Source organism: Eptesicus fuscus, chromosome 4 (assembly GCF_027574615.1).
Source record: "Eptesicus fuscus isolate TK198812 chromosome 4, DD_ASM_mEF_20220401, whole genome shotgun sequence".
In the NCBI taxonomy this organism is placed as follows: domain Eukaryota; kingdom Metazoa; phylum Chordata; class Mammalia; order Chiroptera; family Vespertilionidae; genus Eptesicus; species Eptesicus fuscus.
The window spans coordinates 56,596,229-56,622,753 of record NC_072476.1 but is presented as its reverse complement, the minus strand read 5'-3'; the positions used below and the strand labels follow the sequence as shown (position 1 = coordinate 56,622,753).

The window sequence follows — 26,525 nt, the reverse complement described above, 5'->3', positions numbered from 1 at the left end:
ATTTTTAAACATACATTTTCTTAAATGGTAAGTAGTTTACATAAAAATCTTCATTTACAGAAGAATTTCAAAGGTTTATAAGAATATTTTGAGGAATTCCATGAAATTTAAATAAACAAAAATGACAAAACGAAATGCTTACTTGAAAGGGGAATTGACGATATTTCAAATACTCTGCAAGTATATCTAACATCCGCACCATTTGAGAAAAAATAAGAACTCTATTGCCTCTTTCTCTTAGGCGAATTAACAGCTTGTCAAGAAGAATCAATTTTCCGCTACTACGGATTAAGTGCTAAGGAAACAATAAATTACAACTGTTACAATTTTTAAAATAACTAATCAAATGAAACAAATGCCCCACCACTTAAACACGAGTTTAATTTTAAATTGAGATTTTAAATTTTCATAAAGTTGGAAAACAATTTGTTTTCAGTTTATGAAATCTTCTAGGGAAGGCCTTTATCATTTTGTTCCTATGCTTTAGGCTAAATATTTTCTTGCCACTTGGTACCTAGGTTTTTGTTATATTTTCAAGAGAAAAAAAAGAGAAATAGTCTCACTCTATTTGCCATTTATTACACTATTTCCCCAAAAATCTAAGCTGAAAAACAATACACTGGAAGTAAGCATTCCAAGGTTTTGAAAGAGTAAGAAAATGTATTCTAATTTATACATATAGAACTTCATGATCCTAGCACTTCAAAGCAATACTGTGACTGAATATCAACTACTTTGTTCACACTTCTCATTTGTCTTTCTGAAGTGAGATGGGTAAGATCTGAAGTCAAGATATCCTTAAGACTACCATTTGCCATCATTACATATTCAGCATAATCATTATTAGTGATTTTTTTTCACAATTAAGAATACAATAAGATTTGCTGGATAAATTATAACAGCTCATAATTAGAAAAATCCATTTTTAGAAAATGATCAAAATAATTGGATAAATTATAATTTTAAATGTATTGATAAAGACTAAAAGATAAAAAACACCATTACTTAGATATACATTAGCCAGAGAACTTCTAACCAACATATTAAAGCCATTTTCAGTTTTAACTGAAATAAACATTTCTAGAATTTTGTTTTACCAAAATTAGAGTATTTAAAAATTCTTACTTGTAAGGCCTCCTGTTTGTTATAGAATTCATTATTGTCTGGTGGTTTAATGAGGTAGCAGTGATTACAACATTTCTTTAGCTCCATCATAATATTCAAAAAGCCTGAGGTACTGCCCTTGGAACCTTTGCTGAGGGCTTTGTAATTCCTAGTTAATATCCATCTGTCCAAAAAAAAAAGAGAAAAAAATGAAAATGATGTTTAGAAGAGGACAATTACCAGGATGAATTCTAAAATCATAAAAAAAAAAAAAAAAAATCAAGCACCAAAGCAAAAATTTACCACTAGGAAGTTAACAGCTTCATATAATGGACCAAATCTTGTTCACAAGACTAATAGACCTCATTCATAAGACTAATGATAACTTATCTGAACCATTAATTAAAAATGATAAAGGTTTAATGTAACATAGTTGAGTAGAGTGTATTTATCCTTTCCCAAAAAATGTACTTAAAAAATGGTCAATTGTATTGTCTATCTTAACCTTTCCATAAGTTTCACTCCATAGGTAGCTCATGCACAGACCTAAAAGAAATCTCATGAGAATACCTATTTTACCCACAATGCTTTCTCTAAATTACAATTACATAATACATACACAAGTTATGAAAAAATTATGGGTGATTATTTTATTATTCCAAATTATACACAATTCTTCTCGTCATGAACCACTTTGTTTTCTATCACCTTATATTTTCTTCCTTTTTACAATGTTAGTCTTCAAAGGAACTTAAAACAGTTATATCTCTCATTTGCTTCACAATGATAGGGGGTGGGGGAAGTTGAGGAGGCTAGATAAAAGACTGGATGAGTTGAAAAAAACTAAGTGGAATGATGGGAATTTATTACACTAACCTCTTTTTGTATATGTTTGAAATTTTCCATAATAGAAACCTAAAATTCATGCAATAAATTTATTTCTTTAAATGTACGGCACTTATAGAGTTTACTATAAAATACGTTTCTGAGAATTCAAATGCATGTAGCAGTACATTTTATGCAATTAAATATTTAAATAGATGTTTCATGCAATTAGATTTTTTAATTCATTACTATATAAGATCTGACATGCATGATTTATACAAAATGATTTATTAATATTAAAAAAAGCAGACCTAAATATTTTTCTAAATTTCTCTTTATGGCTTCTACCTCTATCTGCCCATTATGTAATTATCATATTTATATTTACATATATATATACACACACATACATACATACATACATATATAATATATATGTGTGTGTGTGTGTGTGTGTGTGTATATATATATATGCCTAAATGTCCAGCTGACTCTCTGATACCTATGACATGCACTGACCACCAGGGGGCAGACGCTCCACACAGGAGTGGAAACCATAGGCATGGAAACATGGAACAGACTGATGAATCTCAAGAGGGAAGAGGGGAGAGGGGAGGGCGGGAAGAGATTAACCAAAGATCTTATATGCATACTAGAGGCACAGTGCACGAATTCATGCACGGGTGGGATCTGGCTGGCCGAACCCCAATCGGGGCAGATCAGGCTGGGCCTGTCAGGAGGAGGAGACAGTGGGAGGTTGCCCAGCTGGCCTGCCCAGATCAGGGCCAGGCTGGCTGGGGGGAGGGGCCGAAGGCAAATGGCCAGCAGGCCCCTGCCCCCGATTGGGGGAGTGGGGGGACCGATCAAGGGTCAGCGGCTAGGCAGGAAGAGGGGCTTCAAGAGGTTGGCTGGCTGGCTCCTCCCCCTATTGGGATGGGGGGAATCAGGGGCAGTGCCAAAGGGGTGGGGGCTGCAGAAGGTTGGACGGCCAGCCGGCCTGCCCCCTACTGGGGTACAGGGGAGGTGATCAGGGGCAGGGCTGGCCAGGGAGAAGAGCCGTGGGGGGTTTGGCTGGCCGCCCAACCCTCAATCAGGGTGGGAGAGGCTGATCTGAGCAGGGGCAGGGCCAGCCGGGAAGAGCTGCCACTGGAGGGTGGCCCCACCCCCTTATCTGCCAGTTCACTGGCTGCAGTGGGTGTCATAGCGACCAGTCGTTCTGGTCGTTACACCATTCTGGTCGCTGGCTTTTTATATATATAGACTAGAGGCCTGGTGCACAGATTCGTGCACTGGTGGGGTTCCTCAGCCTGGCCTGCAGGGATCAAGCCAAAACCAGCCCAGTGCAATCCATGCACCAGTGGGGTCCCTTGGCCTGGCCTGCAGGGATCGGGCCGAAACTGGCTTTCTAACATCCTCTGAGAGGTCCCAGATTGCAAAAGAGCGCAGGACAGGCTGAGAGACCCCATCAGTGCATGAACCCGTGCACTGGGCCTCTAGTAATTATATAACAATGCCTCAATACCATGGAAATCCTAACACTGAAAAGTAACCCTCTATAAAGTATGAAATAGAAAACTAATGATGTGTTAGAAGGTTAATGACTTAGTCTTGTATTACCCATGATGGGTGATGCCACTGAACATGCCATTAAATCTTTCTTTGCCCCAATATGCCACAGGATTTAAGAATTATTATTGTTTTAAGACCCTATTGGGGGGATGGGGACACCTCAATGTCACAAGTATAGGGGGCTTATTTATAATTAAACGCTTAGATCATGTGCTTAGTTTACAACTTACTTGTAATACTGTTTCTGTAAAGCACTCATTTCCATTCTTAAAATCTGCTCAACCTTAGCAGGAAGTGATTTTTCCACATCTTTCTTAACTCTGCGTAACAGAAACGGCTCAAGTTCCTTGTGGAGGCTTGCATAACCATATTCTCTGCCTTTGCCATGCTCTTCTTCAAAATCTTCCCAGGAAGAAAACCTTACAAAGTTAAGAAAATGGAAGAATCACTAAAAAAAAGTCATATTGCAGATGAGATTTTTTCAGGGTATTCATATGTAAACAAAAAAATTGATTTTTTTAAAGGAAAAAATTAGCTAAAATTTTTCAGTTTTAATAACTATCCTTCCCAAAAAGTCCATTATATAGCCATAAAGATAAAAATATAAGTTGTTTTATAAAAATTATGAAAATCCTTGAGTTAAATAAAGATGAAGTTTTTTCAAATATGGAGTAATCATCACTAAGATATTTCTCAAATGATATAATCTTAAAGTTCTGAAACTACAGGTAGAGTATGTATGTGATCCTGAGAAAGTTATTATACACATTTGGTCTAGTTTTTCTCATTTAGAAAATAGGATTACTAGCAAGGTAATCAGTTTTGAGTGTTTTAAGCAAGGTATATTCTGAACATGGGGAAAATCAACTTTTATTATAAATGGGCTCAAATTTATTTACAAAATGAGAAAATTAAAATAGCACTTACAAATATAAAATAGCCCATTTTCCTTTTTTCCCTTCTTAATAATCTGTGGGCCAATGTTTTAGGGCAACAAAATCTCTTACTGACCTTAATATTACACTATTACTTCCTGCTAAACTTAGCATAAAAACATTAATATTGTATATCCCAATTTATCTTACTTTTCTGGCATAATGAAATGAAGCAAAGACCAGAGCTCTTTGAGGGAGTTTTGTAGAGGAGTTCCAGTGATAAGGAGACGGTGATTGGACTTAAAGTCTATTAAAGTTTTATACAGAAGAGAATCATCATTCTTTAATCGATGTGCTTCATCTACACCTATAAATGCCCAATTTAGACCACCAAGGAATGCCTTAAAATGAACAGAAAAATATAGTTAATATTTTGAGAGAAAAATTTAATTCAAACGTATGCTTCTCATTTGACTGTAATTCTAATGATTAAAATGAGGCAAATTAAAATTAAAACCAAACCTAACTCAAATTTCAAATGAAAATTTTATCATTTTAAGATTAACTGGAATTCTCAAATCAAGTAATTAAACATGAAAATAAAGTTCCTTCCACAAACAATTTAGCCATTAGAAAACAGATCATATGAAGTGAACATTTTTATCAGTTTACAGACCGGAAAAAAAACCCACAAAGAAAAACACTAGTATCATTAAAAATTTTTACAAGAGATTTTTAACCCCAGTCCAGGAAAAGCCTTTATAGTCAACTTAGAGAAAACATAATACAAATTTGAAACTGTATCTTACTCCAATTATAGAATTCATCATATGCTTCTAGAACTATACATTTCTCACATATAAACACGTGTCTGACTTAAATCAGAGAGAGGCCTTATTCTGTTAATAGTTGTATGACCTAAGGTAAGTTCATTATTCTTTTGTGACTTGATTTTTCTTTCCAATAAAATAGAGATAGCAGTATCTTGTAAAGTAAATGAGAATTATTTGAGATATTAACCATAAAGAAACAATAGCTATAAAGCATTTAGCACAGTGCTACATGCAGTGATAGTTCAATCCTGCTAGCTACCTACCTTCCTCCTCTTATAAATCAACAGACAGTGCACCAAACTAGTTTCATGTAAGTTAAGAATTGGCAAACTTTTATTTAAAGAGCCAGGCGGGAAATATTTTAGGCTTTCCAGACAAATGTATAGTCTCTGTTGCATATTGTTTTGTTTTTACAACCTTTTAAAATGTAAATACTCTTCTTAGTTCAAGGGCTACAGTGTGCTGACCCTTAATTTACTATCTCATTCTATCCACAACATATTATAAAGAAAAAATTGATATCCATCAAACAGAAACATAGGAATACACACCTTATCCTTCAATAAAATTTCATAAGTTGTCAACAGTATATTAAATTTTAACCGTTTGGTCTGGGGATGCATCCATTCATGAGTTCTTATCTATCAAGAAATTTTAAAGATAATTTTAAGATACACATTTTAAAAAGTATAACTTTACTTGAATTCCTAAAATAAAAACCATTCAAAACACACAAAAATTATGTACATGTTTATAAAATAATTTAAGTTATAAAATAAAATAGTTTAACCAGCTATGTTAACTATGCAAGTAAAATGTATCAAAATCTTCTATAAAATAAAACAGACATGTCTTGTAATACTGTACACTTTTCACTGAAGAAAGTTAATACAACACTAGTGATTAACTCATTTAATAACATTTATGGATGAAATATGATGTCTGCGGTTTGCTTCACAATAATTGGGAGGAAAATACCAGGTAGAGGTACAGATGAAACAAAACTGGCAATGAGTTAAAATTTTGAAGCTGCAGATAGGCACATGAAGGTTTTATTATACTCTTCTGTTGGATTTCATGTATATTTGAAATTTTCCATTAGAAAGAAAAAATAATCTATAAAGTAACATTAAACCAAAATTTGATTTTTAATTACAGCCAATTAAGAATGTACTGAGCACTTACTTTTTGGCAAGTTCTATGCTAGAAACTAAGACCAAAAAAAACAAAATATTTCTCTTCAAAGAAAAGTATGAAACCTATATTTCATAAATTTGTGGACACCACTTACCATGTTTCTACTGTTAATGTCACCTAAATAAACCACAGCATTCATTTGAGAAGCCCATGTCTGAATTTCCCTTTGCCAGGAAGTGAGAGTGGAGAGTGGTACTACTAATAGAAAAGGTCCATATAATTGATGTTCATGAAACAAATAGTTCAGAAATGAGATCGTCTGTATTGTTTTTCCAAGGCCCATTTCATCGGCAAGTATGCAACTATTTCCTCTACAAAATTAAAAACAAAAATCATGTATGCAATAAAGATTTAAAGTTACAAAGAAACTTTTTACATAAGCCATGTATAAGTTTATATGACCAGTTAAATAAAATTAATCTGAAAGGTATTATATACAATATACCACTTTTATTAGCTATAAATAACAAATGTAAAGGTGTAAAAGAAGCTGAGGGAGTTTACCATTTTAGGGCAGAAGAATCTTAGAAATTGAAAGTATTTTCCAATTAATCAACTATGTAGCCAAAAAATCCATCTTCCTCCAATGGTAGAGTTCGAATATATTAAGTAAAAAGTAAGAAGAACATATAGCAGGAAAAACTATAGCTATGGTAAAGTTAAAAAAAAAAAAAAAAACACCCTAGAGCCACCTTATAGTGCTAATAATGGAACCGTAGACATGGGAGAGAGGGGGGAAATAATGGAAGGGCTAACTGGATATTAGAAATAACTGGGAAGAAGAGAAATAGTCCAGGACTAGTGTGGAATAGGAATATATATGTTCTGAGTTTAAGATGAATAAAAACTTATTTAAGTACTGTAACAGGTTAAACTAAAAACAGCATTATTTTTTCTTCTTAGTAGGTAATAAGTATTGTTTATGTACAAGAAATTCAAAGACCTGCATATAAATACTAAAGGGTCTCATCCTTTATGTTGGGAAATCTTTTCCAAATCCTATAACTGTAAAACTCTTACCCTCTCAAATTGAATAGATGATTCAAAATACACTTACTTGCACCAAGAGTGAGCAAGCCAGTTTAAACCATTCAGTTGATAATCTCTTAATTCTAAACCTTCATGTCCCCCAATATAGGATGGCTGCTTCTTTAGGGCTACAAATCTTGGCCTTTGTTTTAATACCTTTAGTAGAAATAAATATTAATATGAAAAATTATTACATGTAAGAAATTATATTAAAGGATGAAAAATCTCAGCTTTTCCCATAAATTTTGAGATATCATCTCAAATCAAATTCAGAAATTCCATGATTCAAAATATACCTGATTCAGTTAAAGGAGATTATGTTCTATTACTATAACAAGAATATGCAGTGAAACATTTGCCCTCCTTTTGAATGAAAAATTAAAGATAATTAGGTTCCTGATGAAATATTTGGGTCTTGTGTATTTCAAGCTATGTTATCCATTCACTTTAAGCATTCCTAAGCCCTGAATTAGAAATAAACCATAAAACTGGCTTACCCTCCTATTTGATTTCTGATTTCTAAGTTACCATTATGAATTTAATTCAGTCTTATAATAAGAAATTCCAGTGGTACTTAGACCCTAAAACTATCACTAATAATAACTGAAAGTACACAGATCTTATATTAGGCATGGTAGGCCCGGATACCCTCTTATAGGTACATGACTCTTTTCCTTTCCTACCTTCAAAGGAAATATTCGCTACCTTTTAAACCAATCATATACACTTAGTTTCCAAGGGATGTTCTCTATTTTTTTTTCCCAAACTTACTCACCACAACTACCACAATTTATCATCTTTCTGACACAATTTTACTCACCAAAGCTAAAAGACAGTGCCACCTCTAAGATCACACAGTAAATAGAGGAATATAATTTCCTATAAGATCTACCAACCAAGTAATTCTCTTTCTTAGCCTATCCAAAATCAGGATCCAACACACTAACCTGGACTTGTAATACTTATGATGCACAAATACATTTTCAATAATTAAAAACGTCAAACAATACTCACTTTGCAATCTTTAAAAGGAGTGGTTTTTGACTGATTTCTGCTAAAATATTCATCTATACATGCTTGAAACTTTTTGGAAATGAGAGCACCATCCTCCCAGCTGCACTCTGAGTATGGAAGGCCCTGCCATTTGCAATAATAATCAGGATAACCAGCTGCTGACTTTTGATTGGAATGAGCTGTGAGATAGATCAGATGTTTTTTACATTAAATCTTATCCAATGAATAATTCTTGTTAAAAACTACACAAGTAAAAATTAATCATCTGTTTTACAACACTATTATTTTGTAAAAGCAAGCAACTGTGTTTAATATGTAAGCAGTAAATTTAAGATTTTTTTCAGATGTTTAATTAGAATCATTTATTACTAACCAATTATTCGCTCCACTATTTGATACTGTTTATGCAGATCATCTGTAAGTTCTTGCTGGCAATTATAATATTCCACATCTTCTGGAGAAGCATTTTTCAACCTGAAAGATTAAAGCAAGGAACAGGCTTCAAAATCTTGCCTAAATAACCTGTCCCCCAAAAAACTATCAGTAACACAAAATCTACCACTTTGCCACTTATCTTGTGAGCCAGTTTAAGTAATAAAGAAACTAAAAGAGAAATAAAGTAAAGCATAATTAATTTTTAATTTTAAAAATTTATAGTATATGAGAGACATACTAGTGACTATTGTCAAGAATTTAGGTATGGTTATTCCTAAGAACTTTTAGAAGATCAAATACAAATTTCTCCATAAATAAGTTATTTTAGGTTGTCCTTTGATTCTTCACAATGTACTCCTTGCTAATAAAAATCTGAGTAATAATCTTAGATCTATAAAAATGTTAATAATAATACATATCATATTTACCATCTTTTTGTTTCCTGATCTTTTTTCTTATAATTATCCAATTTTTTCATTCCTCTAACATTCTGCTGTTTAAGGGTTTCTTCTGTCTCCCAAGTATTATGAATATGGGACCATCCTTTCCATTTAATTAAATATTGGATTTCTCCTGGTTCCTTGTTTTTTTCAAATCCTGCATTTGGGTCACCATCTGCTTCAACTGCATAGATGGTTGTTGTAGCACCAGTAGCTGAAAAAAAACAAAGCACAATACATTCCCTGTAATTCTGTTATAGGAATATTTCCATTCAACTTAAAAATTAAAGAATATGAATAGAAAATATATGCTCTTAAATAAGTCAAATATCAGGACACAGGAATTTATGTGAAGTTATGTTATACGTATGTAATAAAAACTCAGAATTTTAGAACAGAAAAATCATCTAATTTAATCACCTCAGTATTAAAATTAGAAAAAACAAGGTCAAAAGGCAGTGGCAAATCTAAAGAGTATACAACAATATACAATAACTGTTGATTGGGAGACTGATAATTAGAAACTAAAATAACTTAAAATCATTTTTAAAAACTGCATGCCTGAAATAACTATGTCAAAGAAATATCTGCACCCCCATGTTCACTGCAGCAGCATTTATAATAGCCAAGACAAGGAAACAATTTAAGTGTCCATCCATCAACAGATGAATGGATAAAGAAGTTTGATATATATATATATATATACACACACACACACATATATATGAATATTATCATCCATTACAAAGGAAGGAAATCTGCCATTGTGACATGGACTTTGAGGGCATTATGCTGAGTGAAATAGGTCAGACAGAGAAAGGCAAATGCTGTATGCTCTCATATAAGAAAGCTTTAAAAAAAAAAAAAAAAAAAAAAACTAGGAGAAAAAGAGATTAGATTTATAGTTACCAGAGGTGGGAGGAATATGATGAAAGTGGCCAAAAGGTTCAAAATTCCAGTTATAAGATAAATAGTACTAGGATGTAATGTATAACATGACTATAGTCAACACTGCTATATGGTATATTTGAAAGTTATTAAGAGAGTAGATAGATAGATATATTGATTTCAAAGAGGGAGAGGAAGAGAGATGGGAACATCAATGATGAGAGAGAATCATAGATCGGCTGCCTCCTGCACGTACCCTACTGGGGATCAAGCCCGCAGCCCTGGCATGTGCCCTTGATTGGAATCGAACCTGGGACCCTTTAGTCCGCAGGCTGTTGCTCTATCCACTGAGCCAAACCAGCCATGGCAGATTCTTTTTTTTTTTTTTAAATTAAATTTACTGGGGTGATATTGGTCAACATGAACATATAGGTTTCTGGTGTGGGTTTTTATGTTATAAGATTTGTATATTGCATTGTGTGCCCACAGCCCAAAGTCAAATCTTCTTTGTCACCATATATTAGGACCCCCTCTGGCAATCACCACTCTGCTGTTTGTATTTATGAGTTTCAGTTTTATATCCCACATGAGTGAATTCATATGGTTCTTAGCTTTTTCTGACTGACTTATTTCACTTAGCATAGTCTCAAGGTCCATCCATGTTGTTGCAAATGGCACTATTTCATCCTTTTTATGGCTGAGTAGTATTCCATTGTGTCTATGTACTACATCTTACTGAGAGTAGATTCTAAAAATTCTCACAGTAAGAGAAATTTTTCTTTCTTTCCTTTTTTTTTGTTTTATTGTATCTATGAGCTAATGGATGTTACCTAAACTTATTGTGGTAATCATTTCGCAATACATGTAAATCATTATGCTGTCCAACTCAAACTTATACAATGCTGTATGTCAATTATATCTCAATAATACAGAAAGGAGAAAAATGCATGTCAAGAAAAATTAACCTACATATTTGAGATCAAACAAAAATACATTTTTTAAAGAAACAAACTTTCAAAAAACAAAACAAGAAATAAACCAGTCTTTGTGAACCTGAAAACACCTAAATAACTATTATTTAGGGATGGCAACAGAAAAACTCCAATACAAAGGTTAAAAATTTTATATTTATCTAAAATACATGAACTGAGATCAAATACCTATTTGTTGAGAAGAAAATACTCAAGGCAATGCAAAGTATATTTTACAGCAAATACAAGTAAAACAAAGAAAATCTACAATCTTGGCTTTCAAAATTAAAACATTTTCAAGAAATATTTTATTTAATCTAGTAATGTTATTGAAACCACCAAACAGTAAGTGTTCTTAAAAAAATATACCTCCTTTCCTCCCAATCCGACAATCCATAAATCGTTCTATTGTTTCGAATTCCTCTTCCTCGGGTTGAGGAACATCCTCTCCACAGACTTCAAGGAGGTCATCAGAATCTGTTTTCATTTCTTCATCTTCCTTATAGCTCACATTGACAGTTGCTTGTCGACGAGAACTTCTTTTATCATTATCATAATCTTCATCATCCTCCTCCTCAGATGAATCAATTTGTCTCTTTTTTTGTCCAAGAATCTTCTTTCCATTTTTTGACTTAGATCTAGGAAAGATGAGGGGGAGAGAGGTGTTTTACAGAAACAATGTCATAAAACCAGAAGTGAGAAACTATATACAAAAAGAATAAACACCTTCTATAACCAACAATTTTCAGCATCAAATCGAGAATATACTTACCGATTTTGAGGTTTTCTACTTTTAACTTTGTTTTTTGGTTCATAATCAGATTCTGTTTCATCACAACTGCTTTTATCTCCTTCTTCTTCAGATTCTGAATCTGAACCAGATTGAGATGGAGATCCTGATGCAGACATCTGCCAATCTTCACTGTACATAAAATATATAAAATATTTATTTATATTTACATCCTATTGCAAATTTTATCTCTGATAAAATACAAAAATAATAAAATAATAAATTGTATTATAGTAAATATTAAACATATTGTTGCTTTCATGCATACTAAAAACACTTAAATGTCTGCAGAAAAAGAAAAACATTCTAGAAAATATTTGTCATAGATTTCTCCCATAACTCCAGAGTTTTATTAATCATTTACTTTATACCTCAATGAATGGCGGTACATAAATGTTATTTTGATTATCACTATGGATGAAAATAGTATGCTAATTTTAAGAAACACAGGGTTCAACTTTTAAAATAATGTATTACCCGCTCAAAGACAAAAATTCAAATCTCTTACAATTATCTGGAGATAGTGAATATAAAAATATACCCTTCAAAACTGATTTTTAAAAATAGTACATGTTCATAAAAAAAACTTGAAAGAGTATAGAAAAATATATTTTTGAAAAATCAGCCCATCTTAATCTTCAATTATAACCTTTATTACTATTTTTTTAGTCTAATTCCAATCAACATGAACAGAAAAAACAGTGGATGCACATTTTAACATTCTGCCATAATATAAATTCCAAATGAAAGATACACACTGAGTCCTATATAAGATCTGTCTCATAGTCACTGCTTTTACTCAATTGCTCTGAATCTCTTGTACTAATGACTATGTTAATGGTTACATGAGAGTACATATAAGATTTGGTTTATAATAAAAACATAATAGAGAAACAAATTCTTTTTTATCTTGAAATCTTTTCAGTTTATACATTAGCAGTAACAAGTGGCAGAATATATGAAAAGTTTTCATTTTATATTTTTATAATATAAATTATGATTTTTATATCCAAGCAAGTCTATTAATCATCCGACATATATTTTTTTTAATATATAAATTTTATTGATTTTTACAAAGAGGCAGGGAGATAGAGTTAGAAATATTGATGAGAGAGAAACATTGATCGGCTGCCTTCTGCACACCCTCTACTGGGGATCGAGCCTTCAAGCAAGGTACATGCCCTTGACCAGAATAGAACCTGGGACCCTTCAGTCCACAGGCTGATGCTCTATCCACTGAGCCAAACCAGTTAGGGCCCAACATTACTCTTATTCTTTGTTTGCATCTATGCTGAGTTTAGAAATTACTAACTCTGGAGAAGAGTTACACATCTGATGAGACACAGTAGTTGAAAATGAATTTAGTAAAGTAGAAAATGAACTTAGTAAAGTAGAAGACAGATTTGTGAAAATTAGCCAGATTGTAGCACAGAAATAAAATGATATAAAACATGACATAGTAAGATTCATGGAAGATAGAATAGGTGATCCAATAAATATATACAACAGATATGATCCAAGACAAATTTACATCTATTAATAGTAGTACTAGAAAGAGAAAATATCCAGATACAATGACTGAATTTTCAGAAATAAAAGATATGCATCTTCATATTAAGGATGCATAAAATTAGATGCAAAAGCAGAGTAACAGATTAAAAGCTAGACATACCAAAGTGAAAATGCAAATTACCAAAGAAAACTGAAAAAGAGACCATAGAAAAATGCTTTCAAAAAAAAAAAATCAGAGGAAAAAAACTCAAACCATCTAAGTATCTGAATTGAGAATCTGAAGTACTTCTAATACTTGAAGAAATTATAGTGAGTTCCTAAATGAGTTCTATCAAGTAAATTGCATGTGGAGATGAATAGTAAGGATAACTGTTAACATAAATTAACAGAATCACCCCAAAGCCATCATCAGTTGATCCCTTACACCCTTATACCAAAGTTAAGATGTTTTGACATTATCAATAAGCAGATATTTTGAAGTTTAAAAATATATAAGGGAGAGGAGTTATAGGAGATAAACAAGTGGCATAAAAACCTTAGGTCATCAGAGAAAGATAAATGTTAAGAATTAATGGTTTAGCCCAGCCGGCATGGCTAAGTAGTTGAGCGTTCACCTATGAACCAGGAGGTCATGGTTTGCTTCCCAGTCAGGGCACATGCCCAGGTTGGGGTCTCAATCCCCAGTGGGGGGCGTGCAGGAGGCAGCTGATCAATGACTCTCTCTTATCAATGATGTTTCTATCTCTCCCTCTCCATTCCTCTCTGAAATCAATAAAAATATATTTAAAAAAAAATTAATGGTTTAAATTAACCTAATCAAATGTCATGAACCAAGAGTTTACAAAAGTCCATTTTTTGGCAACAATTTCTAATAAAGGGAGAAATACAGAATCATTAGGATTTTCTTGATATGAGAGTAAGTAGTCAATTGAACAAAATGACATACTCTTTATGCTTTTTCCTTTTGGTCTCACTCGATGTGTCATCAGAATCTTCACTGCTAGAGGAATCCTGTAGGAAAAAAATAAAGTTAATGATTATTAATGATTGCAATTTAACCATCATATCAAATTTTTGCATGTCACAGTATTTAAAGTTCACTTTGCTAATAATAGTAAATATAAAACCTCTTTCCCCCATGTTGTGATGTTTATACCATTAGCACATAAAGTGATCAATAATGCTTCTATTCAAATTTATAATATAGCCAGTGAAATTAGGTAAACATTACATGGTCAGCGTTTTGTACAAAACTTTAAAATCTGTCATCTGTTACATATAAGGGAGCTTCCTCAACAGAAACTTTGCAGATATAAAATATTCAAAATGATGAAAAGCAAGGACCTACAATCAAGATTACTCAACTAGGCAAGGCTATCGTTTAAGATGAAAGGAGAGAGGAAGTAGAAGGAGTTTATCACCACCAAACCAGCATTATAAGAAATGTTAAAGGGACTTCTTTAAGAAGGAGAAAAAAAAGATAAAAACGACAAATAAAATGGCAGTCACCACATACCTATAAATAATTACTTTAAATGGAATGAATTAAATGCTCCAATCAAAAGACAGAGCAGCTGAATGGAGAAGAAAATAAGACAATAATTTGGCAACATGCACAAGAGAACCAATTCAGATCGAAAGACACATACAAACTGAATGTAAAGAGATGGAAAAAGCTATTTTATGCAAAAGAAAATGAAAAGAAGCTGGAGCACCTATATTTGTATCAGATAAAATAAGATTTTAAAAATAAAAGCTAGGAGAAACCAAGATGGCGGCCATAAGGTATACACCTGTACGTGCTGCCTCTCACAACCACACCAAAACTACAACTAAAAGACAAAACAGCTATCATCCAGAACCACAGAAAAGCTGGCGGAGTAGAAGTTCTACAACAGAAGGAAAGAAAAAAGCGCAATGAAACTGGGTAGGAGGTGCAGAGGCGCAGAAGAGCAGAGGTACAGAGGCGCGCGAAATGGGCTGGCAACTGGACGCACTGTCTTTTTCAATCAGAAGGGAGATACAAGCTCACGACTGCTCTGAACTCCAGTTTCTGGCGAGACTCTGGAAACCCAGACTCCTACAGGGAGAAACTGGAATGTCTGGCATCGGGTAGGAAAACGAGGGTGGCTTTCTCGCAGCAGAGGTGCTCGCAGGGATCATTGTTACTGCGTGGGGGTGTGGGACATGGGGATACAGAGACGCAGAGACTGAGATGCGGAGATGGCTGACTGGCAGCCATCGCTGTTTGCTCCGCCCTGATGACTCCCTGAGACCCAACCCCACCCAACTTACAGCCCCACCCAAGCTGTGCACAGTGGCTTTTGCATATGAATGGCCAGTCCTTTCGCAACCTAACCTAACAAACTGCAGCTGGGTCAGAGAGCTCCAAAACTTCCAAACCCCAAACAAAGAGGAGAAATCTGCAGATCTCACTGTAGCTCCTGCTGGATGGCCTCAGGAAGTGGTTGACTTTGCACCTCCTTGGAGATCCAGGAACCAGTGTACCTAGTGCTCAGTGTGAGACAATACCAGATTGCAACTCCTCACATCCATAAGTGACACACTCAAGAGGCAGACTCAGTGAGCACCAAAGCCCCACTGAAGCAAGTCCTGCCCATAAGGGTGTCTCCAGCACAGCAGTTCTTCCATTATAGACACAGCAGGTTCTCAGAGCCAATTGGCCTGGAAGTCAATTCCTCCCAGTGATACAAACAGCAATCAAGGCTTAACTACAACAAGACTGTGCACACAGCCCACAAAGGGGTGCACCAAGAATGTCCACCTCAGGTGATTAGGGAGGCTGAGCCACTGGGCCCTATAGGACACCTACCACACAAGGACACCCTATCAACACAGGGAAGCAGCCAAAATGTGGAGACAAAGAAACATGTCACAAATGAAAGAAATGGAGGAAAGCAAACTACTGGATATAGAGTTCAAAACCACAGTTATAAAGTTACTCAAGAATCTTCTAGAAACCTCCGAGGAACTTAGTGAGACCTTCAAGGATCTTAATGAGAATGCCAAAAAAATGGAAAAGGACCAGTCAGAAATTAAGCATACACTGTCTGAAATAAAGAATAACATACAGCCGAAACCGGTTTGGCTCAGTGGATAGAGTGTCAGCCTGTGGACTCAAAGGTCCCAGGTTTGATTCCAGTCAAGGGCATGTACCTTGGTTGTGGGCACATCCCCAGTAAGGGGTGTGCAGGAGGCAGATGATCAATGTTTCTCTCTCATCGATGTTTCTAACTCTCTATCCCTCTCCCTTCCTCTGTAAAAAATCAATAAAATATATTTTAAAAAATAAAAAGAATAATATACAGAAATTCAACAGTAGACCAGAGGATCCCAAGAATCAAGTCAAAGATTTGAAATACGAGGAAGCAAAAAACACCCAACCAGAAAAGCAAAAAGAAATAAGAATCCAAAAATATGAAGATAGTGTAAGGAGCCTCTGGGACAACTTCAAACATACCAACATTCGAATTATGGGGGTACCAGAAGAAGTGAGAGAGCAAGATATTGAAAACCTATAGTAAATAATGACAGAAAACTTCCCCTACCTGGTGAAAGAAATAGACTTACAAGTCCAGGAAGTGCAGAGAACCCCAAACAAAAGGAATCCAAAGAGATTCACTTTTTGATAGATAGGTATTTGTTGTCACTTTGTTGTTCATAATTTGAACATTAATTAATGTTCATAATTTGACACATCATAATTAAAATGCCAAGGGCAAAAGACAAAGAGAGAATCTTAAAAGCAGCAAGAGAAAAACAGTTAGTTACCTACAAGGGAATACCCATACAACTGTCAGCTGATTTCTCAACAGAAATAATGCAGGCCAGACGGGAGTGGCAAGAAATTTTCAAAGTGATGAATAGCAAGAACCTACAACCAAGATTACTCTACCCAGCAAAGTCATTTAGAATTGAAGGTCAGATAAAGAGCTTCACAGACAAGAAAAAGCTAAAGGAGTTCAGCACCACCAAACCTGGATTATATGAAATGATGAAGGGTATTCTTTAAGAGGAGGAGGAGGAAGAAAAATGTAAAGATAAAAATTATGAACAACAAAGTGACAACAAATACCTATCTATCAAAAAGTGAATCTAAAAATCAAGTCAGTAAAAAATCTGATGAACAGAATAAACTGGTGAATATAATAGAATCAGGGCATAGAAAGGGTGTGGACTGACGATTCTCGGGGGGAAGGGAACATGAGAGGTGGGGGAAGAGATTGGACAAAAATCTTACACCTATGGATGAGGACAGTGGAAGGGCATGGGGTGGGGAGGGGGTGACCGGGTGGAGGGGGCAAAAAAGAGGAACATCTGTAATAATCTGAACAATAAAGATTTATTAACCCTTTGCACTCGCTTGCTTTTTTCTGGAGCTGCTACCAACGCTAACCGTGTCGAGTCACACTCAACATCCGAGTGCAAAAGGTTAAAAAAAAATAAAGGTTATAATGCCCCGCGGGTGTGGCTCAATGGTTGAGCATTGACTCATGAACCAGGAGGTCCAGGTTCGATTCCTGATCAAGGCACATGCCCGGGTTGCAGGCTTGATCCCTAGTAGGGGGCGTGCAGGAGGCAGCAGATCAAACATCACCATTGATGTTTCTGTCTCTCTCTCCCTCTCCCTTCCTCTCTCTGAAATCAATAAAAACAAAAAAAGAACATTGCATATACAATACCCAAGATAAGTATCAACCAATAGACAATCGGGATAATGATGTGGTACATATATAAAATGGAATAGTACTCAAACATGAAAAAGAATGAAATCTTACCATTTGTAACAACATGGATGTACCTAGAGGGTATTATGCTAAGTGAAATAAGTCACATAAAGACAAACAGCATATAATTCCACTAAAATGTGGAATTAAAAAAAGTAAGTGAATAAAAACAGAAACAAATTTATAGATACAGAGAATAAACTTATGGTTGCCACATGGGAGGAAGGTTAGAGGGCTGAGAGAAAAAGGTGAAGGGATTAAGAAGTACAAATTGGCAGTTATAAGAGTTACAGAGATGTAAATTACAGCACAGGGAATATAGTCAATAATACTGTAATAACTATATATGGTGCCAGGTAGGTATTAGACTTATGGGGGAAGGGGACCACTTCATAAGCTACATAAATGTCTAACCACTATGATGTACACCTGACACAATATAATATTGAATGTCAATTGTAATTGAAAAAATGAATCTATCAACTCTGGAGACCATTATTATTGCCTACTATGGCCTCAAAAAAGAATCTTAATTGTTGGTATGTCAAATTTTAATATTTTTCTCCCCTATTAGGCTCACATACAGATAGGAACTACAATGTTTACAGCTGCAGCCTATTCTTTTAAAAATATGTTGAGAATTCTATTAATATTCTGTACAAATATGATTTAAACAGTATATTATTTCTTCATTCATATATGTGTAAACACATACATATGTCTATTTTCCCAGTATTCACATTTAGTTTATTTCTAGTTTTGCTTTGATGAGCAAATGCACACCAATTTCCATTTCTTGTTTTGGATTAATCCTTATAAGTACAATCCTATCCTATATAATAAGAGAAGAATATGCTAATTATCCGTTACGCCATGAGACGTAACGACCGGATCACAGATCTGCAGGAGGGTGGGGCAGTGAACTACAAGCGGGCAGAGGAGAGCTACAGGGGGGGGGCAGGGCAGCAAGCTATGAGGCGGGGGCGGGGGGAGTTACAGGAGGGCAGGGCAGCGGGCAGAGAGATACAGGAGGGCAGCAGAAAGCTACTAGTGTATGGATTCATACGCAGGGCTACTAGTTATTAGATAAAATCTCTATATTTCAAGACTCTTGATACACATATTTAAATGTAGTGATCTCCTATCCTTTAAAAACACTTATTATTTCTAATAATTTCTTAATTACCTTCCTACTTAAATGATTAGGCATCATGTCTACTTTTAAAATATTAGCTTTCATGATGAAAACTCACCTCTTCTGATCCACTATTAGATGAAACTTGTTGTTGTTGTTGTTGTTGTTGCTGGTGCTGCTGCTGCTGCTTCTTGAGCATTGCAGATCTCTGAACAGCCAGAATACTAGGGCTGGATTTCCAAAACTATAATAGAAATATGAACCAGAAAGGATAAAGTTTTGAAAAAAACTGAAAAGAGGTTATTTTACTGAAAAGCAGTACCAACATTTTCACTGCCTCCAAATAATAAAGACTACCTTCCTTACTCACATGTAATATAATATTAGTGCAATCCAATAAAAATAAAATGTTGCCAAAACCGGTTTGGCTCAGTGGATAGAGCGTCAGCCTGTGGACTCAAAGGTCCCAGGTTCGATTCCGGTCAAGGGCATGTACCTTGGTTGTGGGCACATCCCCAGTAGGGAGTGTGCAGGAGGCAGCTGATCGATGCTTCTCTCTCATCGATGTTTCTAGCTTTCTATCCCTCCCCCTTCCTCTCTGTAAAAATTCAATAAAGTATATTTTAAAAAAAAAAACACAAAAATAAAACCCCAAAAAACTATTTCAATATAAAAATAAAATGTTGACCTTTCGTTGCATATAAATATTTATGCAAGTTTCATAGATAGACAATGTTCTTTGGTGTTACAAGTTAACTTTCAGAAAGAAGCGATAATATGAGACACCAATGTTACTCAAAGTATGGCTGCTTACTTTTTCTAACTGGTGTGAAGTGAACATGAAGAGCTTAAGTCAGAATGCAAATCAACTACATTACTAAGAACTTTTTTTTTTCCCCTCCTGACAATATTTTCTCCATGAAGAAAGCTATGTTTATCCATATTCTGGTCCAAGCATCTTATGATTGGATCTCTAAGTAATACTATATATGCTATTATGAAGTATAGACAAGTTTTATTAAGTCTTGTAGTAGCTTTTACAAACAGAATGTCCCTTAGTCTATTCTACCAGGTATCTTCAAGGAAGCAGAGTTCTCCTGCTACTAGCAATAAAGTATTTCCATGAAGATCTTGAAAGAAGAGATCAGACACTGTAGAAATAACAAAAAGATCTCACAACTTCTTTAATTTTTATCTGTTAGACACTAAACATTTATGAAATTCAATGTGTGCCTCACAAAGAGGAAGAATAGGTTTGGTGTGTGTTTATTTTGTATTTGCTGTTTTATAGTTATAGATTATTTTCCAAGCCAATTATTCCACAGATATTCTATCTAATAAAAGAGTAATATGCAAATTGACTGTCACTCAACACACAAGATGGCTGCCCCCATGTGGTCAAGATGGCTGCCCCCATGTAGACACAAGATGGTCGCCACAAGATGGCCAGCAGGGGAGGGGAGTTGGGAGGGACCAGGCCTGCAAGGGAGGGCAGTTGTGGTGATCAGGCCAGCAGAGGAGGGCAGTTGAGAGGGACCAGGCCTGCAAGGGAGGGCAGTTGGGGGCGATCAAGCCTGCAGGGGAGGGCAGTTAGGGGTGACCAGGCCAGCAGAGGAGGGAAGTTGGGGGCAACCGGGCCTGCAGGGAAGTGCAGTTGGGGGGGACCCAGGCCTGCAGGGGAGAGCAGTGGGGGGGGACCAGGCCTGCAGGGGAGGGGGGGGTGACCAGGCCTGCAGGGGAGGGCAGTTGGAGGTGACCAGGCCTGCAGGGGAGGACAGTTGTGGGGGACCAGGCCTGCAGGGGAGCAGTTAGGCATCAATCAGGCTGGCAGGGGAGTGGTTAGGGAGTGATCAGGCTGGCAGGCAGAAGCGGTTGGAAGCCAGCAGTCCTGCATTGTGAGAGGAATGTCCGACTGCCCATTTAGGCCCAATCCTACTGGTACTGGGACTAAACGGGCAGTCGGACATCCCGCGAGGTGTCCCAGATTGAAGAGGGTGCAGGCTGGGCTGAGGGACACATCCCCCGTGCACGAATTTCATGCACTGGGCCTCTAGTTTAACCATAATTGAAAATCACTTGAAAGTAAATTTTAATGTTTAAAATTAATGTTTATAAAAGCTAGAGTAAGAATGCTATAAATTGTCTGGCTATTGTGGCTTAGTGGTTGAGTGTCAACCCATTAAGCAAGAGGTCCCCAGTTAATTCCTGGTCAGTGCATGTTTTCCACTCAGGGTATATGCCCAACTTGTGGCTCAATCCCCAGTGGGGAGGAAGGCGTGCAGGAGGCAGCCAATTGATGCTTCTCTTGCAGATATTTCTATTTCTCTACCCATCTCCCTTCTCCTCTCTCTAAAATCAATAAAAACACATTTTTAAAAAAGAATAATCAATGTTATAAATCTTCCTTCATTGGATACTTTATTTATTACCTCAGCTCCATCAACTTTTGGTGGTTTTGCTTGAACTTTGTTCTCTCCAGAAGTGTCTGACTCAGACTCTGACTGACTCCCCGATTCAGATCCAGAGTCAGAGTCACTGCTACCTGACTGGCTACTGCTTCCATCACTACTGCTTCCAGAACTGGAACCAGATCCAGAGCCTGAAGCTGACCCAGAATCATCATCGGACTGGCTGCAATATGAAAATGAACAGATTTCAAACAAAATTCATTAGGAATTGAATCTTTCTTAAAAAGTCACCAGAAAGCCCCAAATCATTAAACCTTGTTTATTTCATATTTCAAACTTTCTATGGCCAAACAAATAGAAAAAGGAAATAAGGTTAATTTATAGTAATAACTGACATGGTTAATAGATTTCGTACAATTTGAGCCAAAACTTAAGTAATCAGATCACAATCTTCCTCCAACATAATGAACATATTCTACCAAGCCAAATCCTGGGCTACAAACTTGGAAAGTTTAAACACAAGAATATCCTGAAGAGGCTATTTGGCTGTAGTAAATATAAAGTAGGTAGGAATTGTGAAGAAAAGGTTAAAAAAATGTGTTGAAAATTCTCATGGTAACAGGTGGAAATTTATTTGTAGTTTCTACTTGTTTTCAAGTTTATATCTATGTTTTATCATTTTAGGAAAATGTGGTTTATTATAATTATGCTAATGTAAAATACATGGTACTAAAAAATAAAATCAGTAATTGTTTCTCTGAGAAAATCATCGACTCTGTCATGATGCCACAGTAATAATCTAAAATAATAGCAAATTCTCACAATATTTCCTAACCTCTATACACACAAACGTGAAAGCAATTAATAGTTTGAGAAACTATCAATTTCCCCATTACTAATTTTCAGCTCAGGGAAGCCTAGATATGGCCTAACTAAACAACTGATTATATAAATTATTATTATCCCCAAGGCCATTTGATCATGTGGCGTTCACATCTGAATTGTGGAAAATTACAGAATAAAATTTTTGATACACAGACAGCCTTTGATGTAATTTCATCTGGCTTTATAAGCAACAATAGGTAATGTAGTTTATCTATATCTCTATATAGAAAAACTCATGCTTCAAGTCTTCTGTTGTAATTTTCAGAAAAACCACCAGATGGAAGTATTACTCTATGAAAATAGATTTCAATATTAAAAGTAATTACTTCCTAAAAGTAATTCTCCTTTCCAAGGGCAAGGAGTTAATAGTTTCTACATGGAAACAGTGACATAAAAGTTTGCAAGAAGAGTTTTTACTTCAAACATGAGATATAATTAAAATTTTTAAAATGCAAATATATATAGATTTTTTTCAATGGAAATATAGAAACAGTAAACAAAAATTTGGTTCCTAAGAGCTATGATATAAAAATCATTTTTGTGACAATTCCTATCCTCTGATCACATGGTTCTGAGGTCCAAGAACAGCACACTGCCTTTTAATTAAGTAAAACAACAAAAAAACTATCCCTTAAAAAAGGGGGAGGGGGAGCATATGTAATACTTTCAACAATAAAGATTTATAAAACAAAATAAAAATATCACTATTTTACTTGAGTCCCTTGAGAGAAGTTTCAGCAAGAACATTAGAGAAGATATTTTTCCTTACATACAATTTCATTCTACTGTGACCTGAGAGGTAAGAGACATCTACTTATTCAATAAACTTAACCAAGAACTACCATGTTAGGCACTGGAAAGATGGAGATGAGACAGTCCTTTAGAGAACTTCAAGCCTGGTATAGAGAGATGGTCATGTCAATCAATAAATACCATTCTGTGCTATATTTAAGATAACGGATCCAAGTATAAAGGGAGCACTGATGATACAACCAAGTTTGGTACAGTAATATCAGAACATTTAGAAGAAAGCACAGTCGAACTAATTCTTTAGGAAAGAATAAATAGGCAAAAGGGATATCACTTTAATTGTTTATAAGCTTTTTGAGGATATTATTTATTTTTCCAGAGTACCTACCATAGTACCTTTTACAGGTGGCTACTCAAACAAATACTTGGAAAGTAAATAAATTATTTAATCTGGGGGTGAGTGGCCCATCATGGGCCTATATTCTTAATCATATCTTGATAGCCCTTCAAGATGAATAGGGAGTCAACATTCCTTGTTATTAGGCAAGACATAGTTCTGGCTGGAGATAAAAGCAAACAGCCTGAATCTAGGCTACTCTAGTGAAATAGGTTTATTATTAGAATGTCTTTACCTTAGATATTAGAAGTATAAAGTATTTATTTACTTTGTTTAGTTATTCTTAATAGGGTTAAGAACAAGATTTCTTTACAATTCTTTTTGTTCTTTTAGGAAAATTCCCTCCCATAATCATATTATTGTCATAAAGTCAACTGAAAAAAATCTAATTCTATAAGGCCACTTGATTTAATTAGGGTCATTTGCTTTTTATTCATTTTATTTTAATTTTGCTTTATTATTTACTTTTATAGTCAAAGCCCAGCTTCCATCCTATCTCCTCTATACTAGGCCCTCTCTCCCCATTTAGTAATTATTTTTAAAAATTTTATTTATTTTTAATTTAACATAAGCAAACTATGAATAAGAACGTTTATATCCCCCTTTCATAAACAGATTTATACTAATATAAATATACAGGTGTGTGTGTATAATATATATATATATAGAGAGAGAGAGAGAGAGAGAGAGAGAGAGAGAGAGATAAATATGGGGTGAGAAAAATAGGAAAATGCAGCAAAAAGTTAAAAATTAGTGAACCTGTGCAAAAGGTATATAAAAAAACATTCTGGCAAAGAACTTTTATGCATAGATGCATAACTCATGAGCATAGACAATATTGTGGAGAAGGCCTGGCGTGGAGGAGGTCAATGGGGTAAAAAAGGAGACATCTTTAATACTTTTGACAATAGAGATTAATTTTTAAAAATTCTTGGTACTATTCTTACAACTTTTCTGAAACTGAAAATGAATTCAAAATAAAAATGTCAATAAAACAAAAAAATTTCCAATACCACAAGCTTCTGTCATTAATATTCAAAACTATGAAATCTCATTTGCTGATAATAAAACATAAAAAATGAGAAAATTTAAAAGCCACAGAAGTCTAATGATTATGAAGTTGGTAAACATTTGGTAGTATGAAAAAGAATCTATTATACAGTTAAGTCGATAAAATGTCCAAAACACAGGTGAAGTATAAAAACTACACAAGCTTTTCCTAAAGCAACCTGGAAAGTAGAAATATTAAGAAAGGGAAATTGAAAACCAATGGTTTATACAGCTGCCTTAGAAACTGCTAGCTGCCTAACTCAGCATATCATCTTTTCCTTAATAACAGAAATACCAATGTTATGGTCACCCAGTATAAAAGAATGTATAGCACAAACTCCGTGCAGGTAACTGTGCTATTAGTTCAAGTTCAAATAAGATATTAAGCAGAAATGTTGAGTTGTACTTCCCAGAAAAACTGTTCAGTGGGGGCTGACTAAAGTAGGCAGTAGATACTCCCTTTTTTGCCCTTCTGATTTGCTTTCAGAACTTTTAAAACTTGCGACTGACAGAAGAAAAGATGGGAAAAGTGCTCAAAGTTTACATTTGTACGGTTCGAATAGTATAGAGGGCAATATCTTTTTCCAATATTCGGAGGGTTATTATAAGCCAATGTTGCTAATAATTTGAGTGACCAGAAAAATTACTATTCTGTTCAATAAGGCATTTTAAAACTTTTTTCAAGTAAAATTTTTAGTTGCTTTATAAGTGCAGCTATCGTCAGTTATTTACTTCCTTGTGAGTTCCATGTAATTAAAATGTTATGATTCATTATCTATGGAGTAGATTGGAGAAATGCTTTTCAAACTCTAAACCAGTATCAAGATAACCCCATCCCTCTCCAATTTTTTAACTGCATATGCCTAGGCCCAATCCCATAATCTGTGTTGAAGCCAGCACAGTGAATCTGTGCAAAAAGTATGTAAAAAACATTCTTGAGGGTTTAAATGGCTTACCTTTGTTCTTATGATAAAACTAGAGGCCCAGTGCATGATTGACTCATGCACGTGTAGGGTCCCCTACACGCTTTCGCTTTTCGCGGTGGAGCTGGGTGCCTGTCTGCTCCGGCACCAGGTCTTTCAGAAGCAGACAGGCACCCAGCTCCCCCGCTTTTGATGGTCCTCGGCAGCTGAGGGGGGCTACCCTGCTGTTGAAAGGCGCAGGGGGCGGGACTCCCGCCTCCTGCACCTCTCAATGGCCACTGAGGGGGGCTGCCGCGGATCTGGCCATTGAGAGGCACAGGGGGCAGGAGTCCCCCTCTCAACAGCAGGGTAGCACCCCTCAGTGGCAGCACATCCATGCCTCTCAATGGCCGATAGGCCACCCCGAGTCCTGCCCCCCAGCCTCCCACCGCCCAATCGTGGGCATAGCAGAGTGATGGTAATTTACATGTTACTCTATTATTAGATAGGATTACTAAAAATCTGACTTCTGCCTACCTCTCCAATTTCATCTTAAAACCACTCCCCTATCTCTATTCTGCACCCTAGCCTCACTTCTTTCAACTCTTAAGTTTGCCATGCCTTCGCACCTCATAGCCTTGGTATAAAACAATTCTCCATACCTAGAAAGCTTGTTAATCCCTCCTTCTTTGGTACTCCTACTCTACTCATCCTTCACTTCTAAAATTTAGCTTTTCTTAGACCTCTGCCCCAATTATATAAGACAAC

General features: G+C 35.4%; 1 protein-coding gene across 1 annotated transcript in view; it reads right to left on the bottom strand.

Moving 5' to 3' along the window:
- CHD1 (chromodomain helicase DNA binding protein 1) overlaps positions 1–26,525 on the bottom strand; it is an 80,044-nt gene that overhangs the window by 36,047 nt on the left and 17,472 nt on the right. Inside the window, exons 3-17 of the mRNA XM_028149826.2 lie at positions 21,795–21,996; positions 19,484–19,609; positions 14,429–14,493; positions 11,953–12,102; positions 11,550–11,818; positions 9,310–9,535; positions 8,820–8,920; positions 8,447–8,625; positions 7,461–7,588; positions 6,498–6,714; positions 5,758–5,847; positions 4,584–4,774; positions 3,729–3,917; positions 1,126–1,288; positions 143–295 (exon numbers count right to left, since the gene is read on the bottom strand). Of these exons, the coding sequence (XP_028005627.1) occupies positions 143–295; positions 1,126–1,288; positions 3,729–3,917; positions 4,584–4,774; positions 5,758–5,847; positions 6,498–6,714; positions 7,461–7,588; positions 8,447–8,625; positions 8,820–8,920; positions 9,310–9,535; positions 11,550–11,818; positions 11,953–12,102; positions 14,429–14,493; positions 19,484–19,609; positions 21,795–21,996 (2,449 nt within the window). The remainder of the gene's footprint in view (positions 1–142; positions 296–1,125; positions 1,289–3,728; positions 3,918–4,583; positions 4,775–5,757; positions 5,848–6,497; positions 6,715–7,460; positions 7,589–8,446; positions 8,626–8,819; positions 8,921–9,309; positions 9,536–11,549; positions 11,819–11,952; positions 12,103–14,428; positions 14,494–19,483; positions 19,610–21,794; positions 21,997–26,525) is intronic.